At 35.4% G+C, this 17,728-nt stretch overlaps 2 protein-coding genes and 1 pseudogene across 4 annotated transcripts; 1 reads left to right on the forward strand and 2 right to left on the reverse strand.

Moving 5' to 3' along the window:
* Nucleotides 1-214: 214 nt before the first annotated feature.
* LOC18587964 (uncharacterized) lies at nt 215-3,279 on the forward strand. Its single transcript, XM_018126705.2, has 3 exons — nt 215-812; nt 1,687-2,102; nt 2,186-3,279. Exons 1-3 carry the CDS (start codon nt 359-361, stop codon nt 3,092-3,094), a joined length of 1,779 nt encoding a protein of 592 aa, XP_017982194.2. The 5' UTR covers nt 215-358; the 3' UTR covers nt 3,095-3,279.
* A 1,213-nt stretch (nt 3,280-4,492) lies between these two features.
* On the reverse strand, nt 4,493-6,546 carry LOC18587965 (E3 ubiquitin-protein ligase ATL42 pseudogene; annotated as a pseudogene).
* A 1,058-nt stretch (nt 6,547-7,604) lies between these two features.
* On the reverse strand, nt 7,605-11,634 carry LOC18587966 (carotenoid 9,10(9',10')-cleavage dioxygenase 1-like). 3 transcript variants are annotated; one of them, XM_007012052.3, is made up of 14 exons: nt 11,475-11,634; nt 11,129-11,272; nt 10,958-11,060; nt 10,124-10,383; nt 9,709-9,888; nt 9,537-9,615; nt 9,359-9,440; nt 9,210-9,272; nt 8,979-9,117; nt 8,551-8,875; nt 8,399-8,463; nt 8,147-8,308; nt 7,900-8,059; nt 7,605-7,807 (listed from the first exon to the last, which is right to left on the reverse strand). In XM_007012052.3, the coding sequence occupies exons 1-14, from the start codon at nt 11,577-11,579 to the stop codon at nt 7,770-7,772; spliced, it is 1,905 nt and encodes a 634-aa protein (XP_007012114.3). In that variant the 5' UTR covers nt 11,580-11,634; the 3' UTR covers nt 7,605-7,769. The 3 variants fall into 3 exon arrangements, with proteins under 3 accessions (XP_007012114.3, XP_017982145.2, XP_017982146.2); XM_018126656.2 differs by having other exon boundaries at nt 7,605-8,059; XM_018126657.2 differs by lacking the exon at nt 9,210-9,272 and having other exon boundaries at nt 7,605-8,059.
* Nucleotides 11,635-17,728: the final 6,094 nt, after the last annotated feature.

A 17,728-nucleotide genomic window follows, 5' to 3' on the forward strand; every position in this document is an offset into this window, starting at 1 on the left:
AGTATTTTTTTTCCAACTAATATGAAATGTCAGCGTACCACAGGATGCCATCAGCAGTCTTTTCTGAGAAAAGAAGGAAGAAAAAGCTTTCTGGAGATGTGGAGCCCCTTATCTGTTGGGTGTCGGACCAATGGACGTGGGAAAACGAGAAAGAAGATATAAAAGAAGAGAAGGAAGGAAGGAAGAAAGAAAATCTTACGACCATAGTGGGCGTGCAATCACAGGGAAAGTTCTAGGTGGCAACACTTGTGGAAAAACGATGCCTCCCCCTCTCATTATTTCTTCTCCCCCCACAACCCCACGCTCGGTAACTCCATTTCCCGGGGCAACCAACTAGCTCAAGCTATAGGCTTCAGATATGGATCGACTCCTTCGAGAAAGTGTTTTAAGAGGGGACGTACCAAGCTTTCTCAAACTCATTCAAGAAGATGAAGATATCATTAAACAGACGGCACCAGGATCCCTCAAGACAATCTTACACTTGGCTGCTCGTTTCGGGCATGTGGAGTTGGCCTCAGAGATCACTAAGTTGAGCCCGGAGATGGTGGGGGCTGAGGATGAGAAATTGGAGACCCCATTGCATGAGGCTTGCAGGGAAGGGAGAGTGGAGATTGTGAGGCTCTTGGTGGGAACCGATCCTTGGGTTGTGTACAAGGTGAACCAGGAAGAAGAGAGCGCGCTCTTCGTGGCATGCGAGAGAGGGCAAGTTGATGTTGTTAAACTTCTGCTGAATTATCCCTCCAAGATGCTGATGTTGGAGGTGGATGCGTCGACTACTTCCCTTCACGTTGCAGCTTCAGCTGGCCATACAGGTAATTATTATTTTTTCTCTATTTGCAAGCTAAGCAATGATAGATTTTTGCATGAAATTAACTAATTAGCACCTTTGTTAAAATTGAGTACTATAATGTCTTTATTGATAACAAGGTAGAAAATCCTTGCTAAGGAGTTGCTTTTAATTATTTTGACTTATCTCACATTAAGAGGCTGATTTTCTTGAAAAATTCATGTGTTAATTAGTAGCAATCTTAACACTATACTTATATTATCGTTTTGGATAATCAAATTTTTTCCATTATCCAAAGCAGGGGAATATATATACACTTCCCTTTGTTTCTTCTGTATATTCTTTAATATACCAACTTCTTTTTCACGTTAATAAGTAGTTAACTTTTTTGTCAGCTTGCAAACCAAAAGTAAATACTCATGAAAAGGAAACACAAAAGAAATAAAATTTCATTAAAATCAATTGGGAAAACATGTTGCCGACCTATGTATACAAGAGGACCACAAGTACGAACACAAGAAAAAAAAACCCCAAAAAAAGGACCACAAGTCGAGAGGGCCATATTCATTAATTATTCCTATAAAATGACTTAGCTGGAGGCCAGAAGGAAAAGTTGATTTTCTGAGTGAAACAGCCAGTGGCTGGTGTGTGTATTTCTTTGATGTGAGAGTCCAAATGTGGCCAACGTTTCGACTTTTCACGTCGACACGGTGATTGGAGACTATGAGACAAACTCTAATTGATTATTTGTTATTGTCAATAGTGATCTTCGTATGTAATAATCATCTATCATATTGAAAAAGTCATACTATTAACAGCTTAAATTAAAAAGGGGTTCCTGTTTTTGTCCCTCTTATCACCGGTTGTCCTGACCAAATTCCACTATGAAAAAATTGTAGATGTGGCGAAGGAGATTCTAAAGGCACGTCAGGAATTTTCCTGGAAAAAAGACAAGCATGGCTGCACGCCCTTACACCTCTCTTGCAGCAAAGGGCATTTGGAGATAACCCGAGAGCTTCTAAGGTTGGACGCGGACCTCTCTTCCTTACAAGACAATGAGGGCCGAACCCCGCTTCACTGGGCTGCCGTTAAAGGCCGAGTGAATATCATTGATGAGATTCTATCCATAAGCATTGAGTCTGCTGAGATGATAACCAAACATGGAGAGACCGTTCTTCACCTAGCAGTGAAGAATAACCAATATGAAGCTGTTCGGTACCTTGTCGAGAATCTTAACATAACAAAACTGGTTAATCTGCCTGATAATGATGGCAACACTGTCTTGCATATAGCAACAGCTGGAAAACTGACTACGGTAAGACCTTTCACATCATAATTAATTAGCTCCCCATTTATTACTAACAAGTAATGTTGAGGGCATCTTTGCTTTGAAATCAGATGGTCATCTACCTTCTGAAGCTTGGTCTGGATGTAAATGCAATCAACCGAAAAGGATTCACTGCTCTGGACGTTGTTGAATCAGATGCAAGCAATTCTGGTGCTCTTGCAATAGTACCAGCATTACTGGAAGCAGGGGCTAAAAGATGTGACCAATTGCCTCCAGGTTCACCAGAAACTCAAAACATACAGGAAAGCAGCCCAAGAAATGTCCCGTCTGTGCGGCCAAAAGAGACACCGGAGACTCCTACACAACACCAACCCCGCCGCCGCCGCCACCGCCATCGCAGAGACAAGCAGCTGGAGCTCCAAAACGAAGGTTTGCGCAATGCGCGAAATACTATCACTGTTGTGGCAGTTTTAATAGCTACTGTCACATTTGCTGCAGGAATAAACCCTCCAGGGGGGTTTAACCAAATCACTGGAAAAAGCATTGTGGGAAGGCAACCTTCTTTTAAGGTCTTCATGGCTTGCAACATCGTGGCATTGTTCTTGTCTCTAGGCATAGTCATTTTCCTAGTTAGCATTATTCCATTTCGACGAAAATCCATGATGAAATTACTGGCTGTGACACATAAGGTCATGTGGGTGTCCACGTCATTCATGGCAGCAGCTTATATTGCTGCCACGTGGACCATAATGCCACGTGCGCAGGGTTCTATCTGGGTGTTGGTGGCAGTGGTTTCTATAGGGGGAGGGTGCACTATGGCTATATTTATGGGCTTGGCGGTGCTGCTGGCCAGGCATTTGCTTAGAAAATGGGAATGGAGAAAAAGACGGGCAAAGAACGGAAGTCCCAGTAGCAGCATTAGTCGTGTTGAAGAGATGCGGATAATGAAGAAAGGTAGCCACGAGTCTACTAGCAATTCAGATATCGATAGCTCTGATCAAGGGTTCCACCCTTACTAGACATTAGCTAATTTTTGCTTGACTAGATATATATGGAGCTAGTAATTTAGTTGTTGATAACTCTGATGTAGGGGATATCACCTGTATAATTAGGCTACTTTAGTTCAATATTTGTGTATATAATTATAAACCCTATTGTAAATTATTACCATTCATCAAGATTTTTAGTTTTGCTTTGCTTGCCACTGGTTCGATGATAATGATCTATGATGATATCCAGTTCATCCCTACCTTTTCCATTTTTGTATGGATGATGGATATTCATTTTGAAGTTTATTTGCATATTCAGGTGGGCATGAATATTTTCTGCCCCTTTGCTTTTTTCATGTGTTTTGTGGCTGAATTGTGTGGCCATTCAGGACCCAGGGGACTTCTTGTTTTTTTGTGGCTGATTGTTGTGACCCATTTGGTCTCTTTGTAACAGGGGATTAGCAGCTGAAGGGTTTTTCTATACCCTCTCTGCTATTTTCTGGCAACCCCCTTGCCAGCTCTTTCAATAAAATGTTCATGCCCTTCAAAAAAAAAAAAAAAGATTTTAGTTTCAGTTTTGATATTACTGAGACATGCATGTTCCCAAGATGACTTGTATAATATTGACTACAATCAGGTTCTCTAATTGTTTGGATCATCTACTTGAGCTGCAAATATCAGTTGGGGGGTGAAAATATATAGAAACAAGAACATGTTGTTCTGAGAGCATACGCTATATAGACAAGTGGTGGAATCCTTTCACAGATGATGACAAGAGTGGAGTTCTGTGGATTAGGTATGACCTTTCACAGAGTTGAAAGTAATTTTTTATTAACATAAGGGCACAAACAATTGAGAAAATACTATATTTTATATCCATAGAGGATTTCAAGAAATCTTACGGAACCTGCATGGGGAAGGATCCTAATTGCTTGATTGCTTCCCTTGTTCACATTCATTTTCTAGAACCCTTAATCCATTGGAACAAAAGGGATGTGAAGACACCGGCAACAAGCAACATATAATAATCTAGGATTGATTTTTATATCATGTAAAATTTGACATTTCTTGTTCTTGGACATCTTAATACTTTTCAAAGTTAATTTTATAAATATTGTCTCCTGAAACTTTATCATATTAAGAATATGCAAAGGATAATTCATGTAGACTACTGTCCTGGAAAATTTTTCTAAATTTCTTGGAATTGATGTAAATTAATAAGAAGTTTACAAACCTTTGTAAAGCAACAAATGTCTCATATAATTAATCTTTGCCAGCTATTCTCTGATCCCTGTCCGGAAAACCAATGAACTGTTTTGCGCAGTATTCGTAGCCAAAGCCCTCTTATCCTCTCCTCTTTTCCACTAATGTTTTTTTTTTTTTTTAAATTAACTGGTTTTATTAATAAGGCCTGGGTAAACATTCCAGCCAAGCATGGGACGATTTTTAGCCTATGAGTTTTGATGTCAAACCCACTTGCATAAGAACCTTTCTTTACAAAAAAGCTAGGGTTCTGTTACACAAAAAATCAGAGCAACAACCTGCTATACAGTCCCAAAAAAACCCCCTGATATACAGTCTCGTATTTACTCACATCCTAACCCCTCCCAAATTTACATTCAATCCCACTCATAAATGACAAGAAAGTTTGCACAGCAATAAACATCAATCAACATGTTCATAACAGAGTCATAAGGACAATCCTATTCAGACCCAAGCAAAAACAAAAGTGGGTCAGACATGCATAGCTTTGACGGAACCTTTTATCATAGCTCAAAAAATCAAACCTGTTTCCTTGTTCCAGAAATCAGAAACTTTGCTTCAGTTCCACAGTTCCACCCCAACCTCAACCGGCCTCAGTCAAAAATATTAATTGAATCCTCTTGTCTCTGAATCCCCTCTTTTGCCAGGCAATCTGCCACTTGGTTTTTCAGACTGAATTGCCTGAACCTTGGGAAGACTGTAATCTCAGACATGGATCTCTTTTCCATATGATTCATCTCTGATGAACTTGACTCGTTATATGAAGCGGAAGGAAAGCTTGAACTTGGATTATTCTCATCGGTTATGCTGAACTCGGACTCGAACATTCTCTTCCTCTCTAAATCCTCAACCTTTTCAATCAGTTTACTCGTTGATAAACCAGTAGGAAACCTTCTACTATTTGATTCCAATGAAGAGAATCTTTTGCTGGATATGACACTGAGCATCTCGGATTTCAAGGACAACAAGTCTAAGGGGCTGACATCACTCCATCGATTCTTTATTACAACATCAGAAACAATTATCTTATGCTTGAACTTATGCAAGAGTTTTGGATCATCTCCGCTACTACCTTCACCTTCTTGAATCCGTAGTTCTTGTTTCTTACCCCTGTCAATTCTGCGGAGGCTGCTTCCTATGTTAAACCTTGATGATGACCCTTGAACTTGATCGTCCTGCTCCCTTTCCACAAAGAGCTCAACGTTTCGATCATCAGTTAGATTTGAAGGGTTCTGAGATAATCTCAAGCTGTTTGAATGTGTGAAACTCTTTGCATCTCTGGAATCAAACTTATACCTGCAAAGAGGGCAGGTTGAGTGTCTTTCGAGCCACTGGTCTATGCAGTTCATATGAAATGCATGCTCGCACTTTGGCAAAAGTCGAAGAATATCTGAATCCTCAAATTTCGATATGCAAACTGCACACTCTAGGCCTTCTTTTGACCCCTTAAGTGCAGAGAACTGGAAGGAGGGAATTGATTCAATTATTCTTCTATCGATTCCAGAAAATATGGAACTTGACTGAAAAAGGCGATGAAAGTTTTGAGGATGTGTAGTATGGTCAAAATTATCAACCAGGTTTGCATGACAGAATTTGAGGCAGACAAGGACTACAAATGTTAAAGACAACATTCCTAAGGAGATTCCAACGACTAAAGAGAGGCTTATGCGGAAAGGATGAAGGATACCCGAGGAAGGCTCTGCTTCTTCTTGGGCTCTGACATGGAAGAATAGGCAAGAAACTAGGATGAGCACAGTTGGTTGATTCATGGGGCGATAAGCAAATTTGATCCTGCCAAAATTCGCCTATTGAACTCTTGTATGTTTAGGCTGTTCTTCTTTTGTGGCCAATGGGTCCCCAAAATGGGGAGCTCTTTTGCTTTTGTGGGTTTGTGCCGCCTATAACCGTCCTGCTATCACCCTTTTCAGGTGGCTAATGGCACAGTTTATCAAAATAGGTCTCTTTTCATAACAGGAAGGTTGACCCCTGAATACTATATTTTGAAGCCAGATTTTGTCACGCCTATGCTTATCTCAACATCCAGATTGCATATTCTGATTTGATGATCCATATTCTATTGAAACAAAATCCTCTTATCCAGATGCTTAGCTGTGTAAACCATATTTTATACTGGTTTCTTCTGTAAATTTAAGCCTTGTTACCTGGAAAAATCCTTCCTGCATAATTTATTGTTTGATGACAAAGATGGAAATTCCAGGCATATTGACCATATATACTTGTGAATTGTTGTGCAATATCTCTTTCCAGGAAATTTCCTCCTGCTGAATATCAATTTCTCAAAAATGTCTATAATTGGTCCTTCCATTGCTGGTTCAACGTCATATTGCGGCGGTTACTTATCACAGGTTCTAATCTCTGCAGTCATAGATCAGTGCCATGAAAGAACCTTGCTGCAAATTTGACTAGAACGAATACGCCAACTTCATTTTGACATAATCTAGAGTAAAGTCAAATTCATGTTATGTGTAGATTGTCATACCAAATTGATTAACTGTTCACATATATCATAATTAATGTGTATAAAGATTTATATATAGTTAGTCATTGCAATTTTAACAATGCCATATGCATCTGATGTTACTTAATTTGCAGTCTCCAGTAAATCTTTCTAGGAATCTTCCATTCCAAGTGACTAGGTTCAGTGGAGACAATGATTTCATGTAATTAACAGATTCGGTAAGAACCAGCTGATGGTCCAGAAGCATCTACTTTCTCTTTTATGTTTCATGAAGAATTTTTTATTCTCAGTCAAATAAAAATTGTATTAATATCACTGAAACCACGGTGTAGAGAATGACCCATATATGAGGATCAAAGTTAAGATGTGCAATCCAGGTACAAGCCTAGTGGTACTCAGTACCATTAAATAAAAGATTCGCCTATTGGTGCTTAGTACTGTAAAACAACGCAAAAATCACAAGTAAATCAAAATATTAACATGAAACAAAAGGCAGCAGCTCATTCCAACAAAAGGGTAAGCAAAAGTTACCACCATGTTGAGAATATTATGTTCCTATCAACTCCGAATTTAACTAGAGAATCTGCAAAAGAGTTATCTTCTTGTAGATGCCAAGTGAAAGTACGAGTGCATCAATCTCGTTAAATATATACCACTTGTCCCAAGGCCTAGTATCATGAAGAATTCTAGTGCACTTGAAAGAATTCTGAGTCAGGAAAGCAGTGCAATCATTCATTACAAAATCTAAAAAGGCAGTGGTAATCCATATATATTCTTTATGTTGAAAAGCAAAGAAAATTAATATGAATAGTTTCTCATAATATTATAGTAGTAATTACTAGTATATGATTCAATCTTCACATTCAAAGTGATGGTAAGTAATTACTACAATTTACAAATCTGCAAGAACAGGCTAAACGATTCCTGGATTTATACATGCTTTTTTGCCCCATCTGTGCCCCATTAGACCCCCTGTGGCCTGACAGCAGAAGCTAAAGGCCCTGCACTCAATTCATATTCTCAATCAATCCAGATGCTACGTATTAGCAGACATTTGTGCAATTGCCAATTTGTAAGTAGGAACAGGATATACTTTCTGATATTTTGGGATTCAAAGAGGGAACTATCCTCATGGTTTCATTTGGTAGTTGCATTGGCGCAAAAGCTCCATGGAAACCGTATGGTACTCTGAACGGTAGTGTGATTTTGGCTACGGGCTCACTGGAGAAGTTCTTTGCTTCAATTACAAGAACCTGCACCGCAATGAAAAAAGATAACCTCTCTGTTCGATACAAACACTTCTCCAATGGATATAGTTAGCAGGCTATAAATCAACTTACTTGAGATATATTAGTATCTTCATTGTGAGCAAAAGTGATAACCCAACCATCATCTTCTTCAGCACCCCCTTCTTTAGGAACAAAGGCAGCACCAGTGCCAAAGGTGTTCTTCCCAAACATATGATATTCTACCTTTATCAACCCTTTTTCTTGATTTTCTCCCTAGTTTCAATATAGAAATTGGAATATTAGTTGCCCAATTAATAAATAATGAAAAAGAGGACAAAAAGAATTTTTGAGGAAACTAAATACCAGGGAAAATCCAGTGTTCTGCTCTTCAAAGTACAGTTTGGCAAGGCCTCCATATTTTGCCATGCCTGAAATATATATCAGATCAAAGGGTATAGTATAAATGAGAGTACTAATGCAAATTTCAATTTCAGGGGCCTGTTTCTAGTGACTACCTGAGGCAGAACTTGCAATACAATCACGAACTTGGCAATATCCATATTTGTTTTTAACACCTGTGAAATCTCCATTAATCAAAGGAAAATCCATGGGAAATTCAGTCCCTGCCAGATTCCTTTCCTTTATATCTCCGGTTCGCATGTTCATTCGCCACTCATAAGGACGAGGAAATACTAGTTGTTCTTCTGGCACGGCATCAGCACTTCCTTCAGCAGTGGATTTTACAGACCTGAATTTTTCCGAAAACCAATCGAATTTGTTCTTTCCCTGATCAGGCCCTGGTATTAGTGAGTCAAGAGCTCTACAGCCCCAAATCACAACCTGTTCGAAGCACAGTGTCACAGTCAGTATTTTCTAGGTGTTAGATCAGTTATAAGATCATTTTCCATAGTTAAAATATGCTATAATTCCAGCCATAAGTTACCTCATCACCATTTTCGAAACAATTGAAGAGATGAAATGTGCAATTCGGTTTCACCTTAAACCACTGAATTGAATCTTCATCACCATAGCGAGGCATTATGCCAATCCTTGCATCTCCTTCTTTTTCGTATTTTACTAATCTACATGTCAAGATTGGCAAAAATGTCAAAAGAAAAACATTTTTACAGCAGGAGGAGGAGGAAATTCCTGCAACAAATATGTATAGACTCACTGGCCACCGCAAACAAGTCTGTTTAAGTCTATAGATAGAGGGTGGTCCATAAACACATTGTACCTGCAAACCAGAAATCCATGTCAATTTTATGAAGTAATATTCAGTAATTTTAAACTATGATGAAGACCATATACCACTAAGTTTACCTTTCTGTAACTCCAATTTCATGGCATAGGCTGCACCTATTGAGTTTCAGATCCGCTCTGTGGAGCAATTTCTTTCCATCAGCTGAAAAGAAATTAAAGCACATGTATTAGAAGGTCGCCCAGGCCTTAAAGGATAATTCAATCTTATTCTAAATGCTCTGGGAAAAGAAGAATTTACCAGAAATTACTCCCACTTCAACAAAAGGCTTAGTTGCATTTATTCCCATGATTACTAGCTCCCCTGTGCCTGGAGCTTTCTGTTACATAAGAAATGATCTTAGCAAAAAAATCATAGAATCCACTGTAAAGTCGAAACCCAAAAATATTTTCTGTAGGGAAAGTGAAGAAACCTTTGGATGAGAGGAAAATGGCCTGTTCCAAGCTCCATTGACATCCCAGTCATGCAAGGTTTCTAGTGTAACGATGTTGATCTCTTGAGGTTCGTGATTTTCTGCAATGGAGTAGAACTCCCCGGCATGCTCAAAGACATTGGTATTGCTGATTTGTTTGTTTATTTTACCAAATCTCAACTGAGAAAATGTAAATAAATCAAACACTTATACACCAAATCTTGAGAAATAGTAACTTATCCAAAAAAAGAAAAAATCTAGCTCAGTTAGGAAAGAAGGCATTTTCAAATTAAAATAGACCAAGGTTTCTTGAGTAATCCAAAAGATCCCCACTACTATTGGAAGGTGGGCTTATTTTAATTTAGGATGAGGCTGACTGATATGAAAGAAGAAAGTTCGGATAAGCCAAGCCCACCATATTAAGCAAATAAGCAGACAAAACAGCCGGCGAATCCCCTTCTATGGCAGGAAGAAACAACGGCTTGTTCCGTTGTTTTTCCAGCTTGAATGTTTCTGTTTCAACGGGTCTGTTGTTATAAACAACAGCCCAGCTCCCATCAAGGCCTTTGCTAAAATACAAAGCATGCAGCATTCCTTCTCCTTCTACCCAAATGTGATTCGACCTCCCGAACATTGATATCGTTGATGTTAACGCTCCGAAAATGGGGTTTGGTCCTGCAATAATTACAAAAACCTGTTAGCCATAATTAACAACAAATTACTGGATAATCCACTTGTCCACATCATGGCATTTAACCTTTTGGAATGTAATGAGAAGCATCGACTCTGAAGAACAAAATAGCATTCCACCAGTTCAGAACACATTGGCAAATGGCTAGTTCATAGGCAAATTGCTCGCCGCGGAGGGCAAGTCTCAAAAGTGCCGGCACAAAAGTTTAAGTTGGTCATATACATATAAATTCCGGTCAATGGACTGTATCTATTAACTTGTCTTTGCAATCGTACTAGTTGTCTACAAAATACAGAAACTGTCACCAAAAGAGAGCTGCAGGCATTGCATATCAGACCAACTTAGCCTTGGGTCAATGTTTTTAGTTTGTCTCCTGTGAGAAATCTCCCTGGAGATACAAGGCCACATAAAACATAGCTGGTTCTTCGAGATTTCGTCCTAACCAATGCCTTCGCTTGCATTAGGCTTAGAATTCGTAATAAATTAAAGATACTTAAACTTGTTTTATTTGAATTCAGACAATAGAGTAATAATAAAGTGATTATATCAATAACAAACCGTTTCTTATGTAGACACCCTCCGGAAAAACATCTGGAATTTCCCCTTGGATGTTGGTGACTCGAACGGCTTCTTTCAACTCATCAACTGGAGCAAAATTACTCTGTAAAGCACCCGGAAATGTTACTTTGTTAATGATACAATACATTCATAGACAAGGTTACATGGTACCTGAGATGGTAGCAATGGCTGATCAACAAACTCGAACACAGAATCAACAAATGCATCCAGTAACTTGACAGAAGTGTTCTTGACGGCTTTGGAGACATCTACCTCTACCCGCAAGGGAAGTTGCTGTATCTGTCTTAATAATGGCTGTCGAAAAGATGCAGATCATTATCAACTGCTTGTCATATTTGATGATCTTCGAAGAATGGTCATGAAGATTAGTATAGGAAAAACAATAACCAGCAAGCAAGAAATTTACCAGCATGCAAACTAATGATCACTTCCTGGAAACAAACTCTATGAACTATGAAGCATAAACAGCTTGCTTTCAACTAGGAGAGAAACTGACCTTAAAAGCAGAGGAGAGCGAGGCCTTGAAGTGATCAAAGTTCCGTGAGAAGGAAGGCCTCTGAACAGAGCAATGCAATGGAACCGCCAAACGAGAAGATGCCATCCTATCTCTTCTCTCTCCCAATTATCTTAAATTTTAGTCAGTCGGTTTGTTCATATTTATAAGATGTTTCCACATCCAATTGCAAGGAAATCAGAAACGTTTTAATTGATTTATTTATTTATTTTTGGGTGCAATATATATGTCCACGTGTTACTGTTTGAGGCTATACGTAATATGCCTGTGTCCTGCGGATTAATTTACTTGTCAAGATAACAGCCAGCTTATCACACCCTTGAAAGCTCAGTTAGTAATTAATTACACAAATTACAGAATTATTTTTAGTTCATTTTTATTTGCATTGCACTTTTAATTTTATTAGTATTATTTTTTTAAGAATAATGGATTAAAAAACATTTCTTCTACTCCTATATACGAGAATATTAATAGCTTTATTATATAAAATGTTTTTTTAATATATGAAAAAGGAAAAAATTGCAAATTATGAAGAATTAATTAATAATATGATAATTTAGATGTCCCAAAATAGAAATTAAAGCAATTAATTTGGAAAGAAAAACTTTGACATCATATCTAAAAAAACCCTCTAAACTATTTAGAAAATTTTAAATAAATTTTTATACTTTTATTACGTTCAATCAAACTCTTATACTTTTATTTTGAAATAAATAAATGCTTATATTTTTATTTTTAAGTCAAATAAATTTTTATAATTAATGATTGACTTATTCAAAATGTCATTTTTTATTTTATGTTATGTGGTACTGACGTGACATATTAATATATCATAATTTATGATAATTTGGCATACTAATTGTTGTTGAATTTTCTCACGCAAGTGCATGTATCGTTAATAAGTAATATAGTAATTAAGTAGAGTATTGTTCTCACAGAAAATTGTTTAATTCCTACTGTTAACTATTAAAATTATAACACCCTAATTTTATCCAAACAATTAAAATAGAAAAGAAAAATTAAAACTAAAAAACTAAAATCAAATAGTAAATAAAACTCACTTAACTACCAGACTTAAAATTATAATATCCCTCAATACTTCATCTGATTATTATCTCTCTCTCTTAACTTAGTTTAATGGATTAAATTGTTAACCTAGAGTCCTAAATTATTTACAAGTCTCTGTCGAGTTTCTTATAAAAATATATCTCCCAATTAATTTACTATACGTCTATGCAAATTAAATTGAAGAAAGATTCATTAAGTTTGTGCTCTAATCCTGGCTACGTAAGGCTTATAAGTATATGTCTACCCTATATGCAAATCAAACCACCTAATCAACTAAGTATATTCGATCATATGCTATTTTATTCAAGGTCTACCTAAATCTCTTTCGTCAAGGTTTGACCTAGGTTTCCAATTCAATCTAATTGGTATTCAGGCAATTAGAAGCATTAAGAACAGAATAAAATAAACAACTTAAATCCATCAAACATAAGCAAAAGAGATATAAATAATTCAGACTACATATTGAGTTCAATCATAATCTTAAATAAACAATTTAGTTCTCCATCAAGTTACACATTATCATTGAATAAAATCTACACAATAAAAACAAACTAAGAAAATAAAGAATAATAAAAAAGAATAAACTCAAGAATTATAATCTTGATCTTCCAAGTCTTCTTGAATCTTTCAAAATCTTCTCAGCTTCAATGACTTTGTGGCTTGACTCTCAGCTTTCAATCTGGTGTTTTCTTCCTCTTTCTTAAGTCCTCCAAAAGGTTGTTTTTATAGGTTTTGAAGTTAGGCCAAGTTGGATGAAGAAAGAAGTCAATTTCAGCTGGGATGTTCTCATCAAACTATGTAAGTCATAGCTTTGCCAAATTAATTAACAGAAATTACAATTGTTCTAGGACTACTGTAGTATGTCAATTTTGACAAGATTTTTGACCATTCTACAGACTGAACTAGGTAAAGTGATCAACATAAAAGTTGTATATCTTTCTCTTAGCTTTCTAATGGTCTAAGAATCGCTTCATTTGGAGCTTTGTAGAGAAAGCTATGTCTAAAATATCGAAATATGTACATTAGAAGTCTACACCTCAAAATTGCTCTCTTTTTTCTATTAAAATCCTTCTTTCAAATACCTACAAAAGTACAAGTAAATCAATAACAACCTATCTTAATCATATTAACACCAAATTAAGCATAAACTTAATCAAAATTAGATTGACTCATCTAAAATAACTAATTTAAAATAATTAAATAAAATTTACTAATTTCTACGCATTACTATGAAAACTAAGCTAAATTATTATCAAAATTAAGCTCAAATAACTCTATATCATAGAGTTATCGCACCCCCAAACTTAAGATTTTGCTAATCATCAAGCAAAATATAGAAAGAATCTAACTTATGAAAATCAAATTCAGTTAAAGAAAACTAAAATAAATATAGTTATCACTACTACTTATTATTATTATTACTACTAACAGAGATAAAATGCATCAACTCAATGATTCTTTATAATTTCCTCAAAAGTATGTTTATAAATCATTAATTTAAGGAAAAAGAAAAGTCTCATTCAAATTCATGTTTCAATTCTAATGCAAGCACATTCTCGAATGGAGTTCCATGTGTGTGTGAAATCTATTACCAAGAATATTATGACATCCGGATGAGTTTATGTCACCACAAATTTCAAATTAGTACTAGATTTTCATAGGTTTGCTTTTTATCTCTCTCCACTAATGTAGACTAATACAAAGCTAGGGATCAATAAGACTTTATAAAACTTGTAATATATGGCTAGGGTCAAGGTATGATAAAGGATATTAATGTGGCTCAAATCACCCTAGGCACAAAATTATTCTAGGACCTATATATAGAGAGCTCTATTTTTTTTCTCCTAGTACACTTTTTCTTCCACATTTGAACTTTTTCTTTCATCCAACACTTTTTTTTTTTCCACAAATTTACACCCACAAACTTATTTTCTTTGTATTGTAGGTAGTGGGGTTATTTTTCATATTTTGAACTTCTTTTTCTTTTTTTTTTCACATCAACATCACATTTCCACCTTTTTCAACATTTAACTCAATTTATATTCCTAAAACAATATACATGCTTAGGAGTGAGGGTTGCAAAATTGAAAAATTAATTTTAAGGCTAAGCTCAATTATTATGTAGTTAAATAAAAAAAAATTAGGCTCAAAAGGGGTATACTAGGGATATAAATTTAACAAGGTTGGTATTTTAGGCTCAAATGGTCCAAAGATGACCTAAATCATCTCCCTAACTAAGTATTGCCTAAGATTTTACCTCGGGAGAAAATCAAGTAAATTCTATAATTCATAGTATAATCTAAAATTCATATTAGTATAAACCTTCTCTAAATATTCATAATAATTCAAAGTAAAAGATATAGTGCTTAAAATTGTGAAAATCATATCCTAACAATGATACTTAACAAAAGACTTTAGCATGGATCCAAACAAAAACCTTATTCATCAAAGGTTAAAAATTCAAGATAACTAGTTATCATCATTGGATAAAAAAAAATCATTGAAAAAATTGACACAACTTTACTCTAGATTCCTAAAATTCAAATAAAAAATAAATTCATTTACCAACTAATCCTAAATTATTTATAAATCATGCAAATAAACTTAAATTTAAAACTTCCACAGAATATTTACCACCAGAAAAATAACTTCATCCCCCCAAACTTAAATTAGACATTACCCTCAATGTTATAAAAAAAAACTCCCCTGATGATTAAATGAATTTTTGAGAAGCTCTAATCCTCCTCCTTATTGTTATCATCTTCATTCTCACTTTTTAAGAGGAGTTTTTTTTTACTAAAAAAATAAATAATTAATTAATGTAAAGAAATAAAATAAATAATAAATAAAAATATCTGAAAAGAAAATAAATAAATAAAAAGTTTTTGTTGGGTAATGAGTAAATGGATAAATGGGTTAGTGGGTAAGTGGGTAGTCCAAATAAATAAATAAAAAAAAGATTTGGGTTGGGTTAGTGGGCTGTCCAATGTTGGCAGGCCAATTGAGGGTAGTGGGTAGGGGGCTAGTACAAATGTGAGGGGAATTAGGCTGCCCAATTAAGGGTGGTGGTAATTGGCAGCCCACTTCAGGGGGAGGATGGCCTACCCCATAAAAGGCCTCTTTTTTTTTTATTTGAGTGAGCAGCGGCTCCTAGCCTAGTGAGCTGCGGCTCACGTTGTTGGAAGCCCACTAAGTTGTAGCTTCCCATAGTGGAAGCTGCAGCTTGCCACTTTTTTTTTTTGAAATTTTTTAAAATTTTTTTTTAAAATTAAAAAAAAATTATGAACTTGCACAAAATAAAAAAAAGTGTTAATAAATTAATAATTAAATAAATAAAGATAAAAAATAAAAGAAAGTAAGTTAGAGTGCTTGGGTTGCCTCCCAAGAAGCACTTCTTTATGGTCACTAGCTTGATTTTGGTTGAGATTTGAATTTGCATAGAAAAAGCTTGAGGTATGAAAGTAGCCCCCTCCTAAGATGAGGTTGCAATGCTTTTAACTCAAGATTTGGTGCTTGCTCAACTCAAGATGGTGGAATAGGTTGATTTTTACCCGACTTCTCAAATTGAGTTCTGTTTGGATAATGCTCTTTTAGTGTAGCCTTCAAAACATGTGTAACATTTGTGAGTTCTTCATTCTGGTCCTTTATTGTTGCATCGTGAACCAAACAAGCTTCAAGGAATTTCTTTAGATTTTTTATATCAACAGCTTCTTTAGGTAACTTATCAATTGTATCTAGAAAAATAATGGGAGGCACATATGACTTAACTTGTGGTGATATAGATATTTTCTCTTCTTACTTAATTTCTTCATCTTGAATTTAATTGGTGGAAGTATTTCCTTGATCTACTTTATCTCCATCATCTTGAAGTCTATTATTGATGGCATTAGCTAATTGACCCACTTGTGTCTCAAGATTTCGGATTGATTCTGCCTGACTTTGAAAAATGGCATCAATCCTTGTCATGAATTGCATGAACATATCCTTTATTGAAGGCTTTTTCTCTATCATAAGAGCTCTAACTTGTGACTGAAAATCATTATGGAAAATAGGCTGTGAAGAATATGTAGGACCATAATCATTACTCCATGAAAAATTTTCATGATTCTATCCTGAATTGTAATTGTTGGAGTATGACTTATTTTGTTGCCCATCGAAGCTTTCATAAAATTGCATTGATTCGTAATAGGTTGGATAACAATCACTTGAATGCCTATCTCCACAAAACTCGCATGTAACAAAAGGACTTTGAAAAGCATTATCACCCCAAGCGTTAATTTTCTAAGACAAAGCATCTACTTGGTTAGCTAAAACACTGATTGTATCCAATGCATAATCACTAGCAACTCTCCTAAGCACAAATTGTTCAGATGGCCACAGATAGTTCATCACTTCAATTAAAAGTATCTGAAAATAAAAAGAAAAGTTTGAAGTAAGATTATGAATGCTTGGTATTAATATTAACAAGAAATAATTAAAAATCAATTTCCCGACAACAGAACCAAAAACTTGTTGTTGAATTTTCTCACGCAAGTGCAAGTATTGTTAACAAGTAATATAGTAATGAAGTAGAGTATCATTCCCACGAAAAATTGTTTAATTCCTATTGTTAACTAATGAAATTATAACACCCTAATTTTATCCAAACAATTAAAATAGAAAAGAAAAATCAAAACTAAAAGACTAAAATCAAATAGTAAATAAAACTCACTTAACTACCATACTTAAGATTATAATATCCCTCAATACTTCATCTGATTATTGTCTCTCTCTCTTAACTTAGTTTAATGGATTAAATTGCTAACCTAGAGTCCTAAATTATATACAAATCTCTGTCGTGTTTCTTATAAAAATACCTCTCCCAATTAATTTACTATATATCTATGCAAATTAAATTGAAGAAAGATTCATTAAGTTTGTACTATAATCTTGGCTATGTAAGGCTTACAAGTGTATGTCTACCCTATATGCAAATCAAACCACCTAATCAACTAAGTGTATTCGATCATACGCTATTTTATTCAAGGTCTACCTAAATCTATTTCGTCAAGGTTTAACCTAGGTTTCCAATTCAATCTAATTGGTTATCAGGCAATTATAAGCATTAAGAACATTAAGAACAGAATAAAATAAACAACTTAAATCTGTCAAACATAAGTAAAAGAGAG

This window comes from Theobroma cacao, chromosome 9 (assembly GCF_053813885.1).
Source record: "Theobroma cacao isolate CCN51 chromosome 9, ASM5381388v1, whole genome shotgun sequence".
Taxonomy (NCBI): Eukaryota; Viridiplantae; Streptophyta; class Magnoliopsida; order Malvales; family Malvaceae; genus Theobroma; species Theobroma cacao.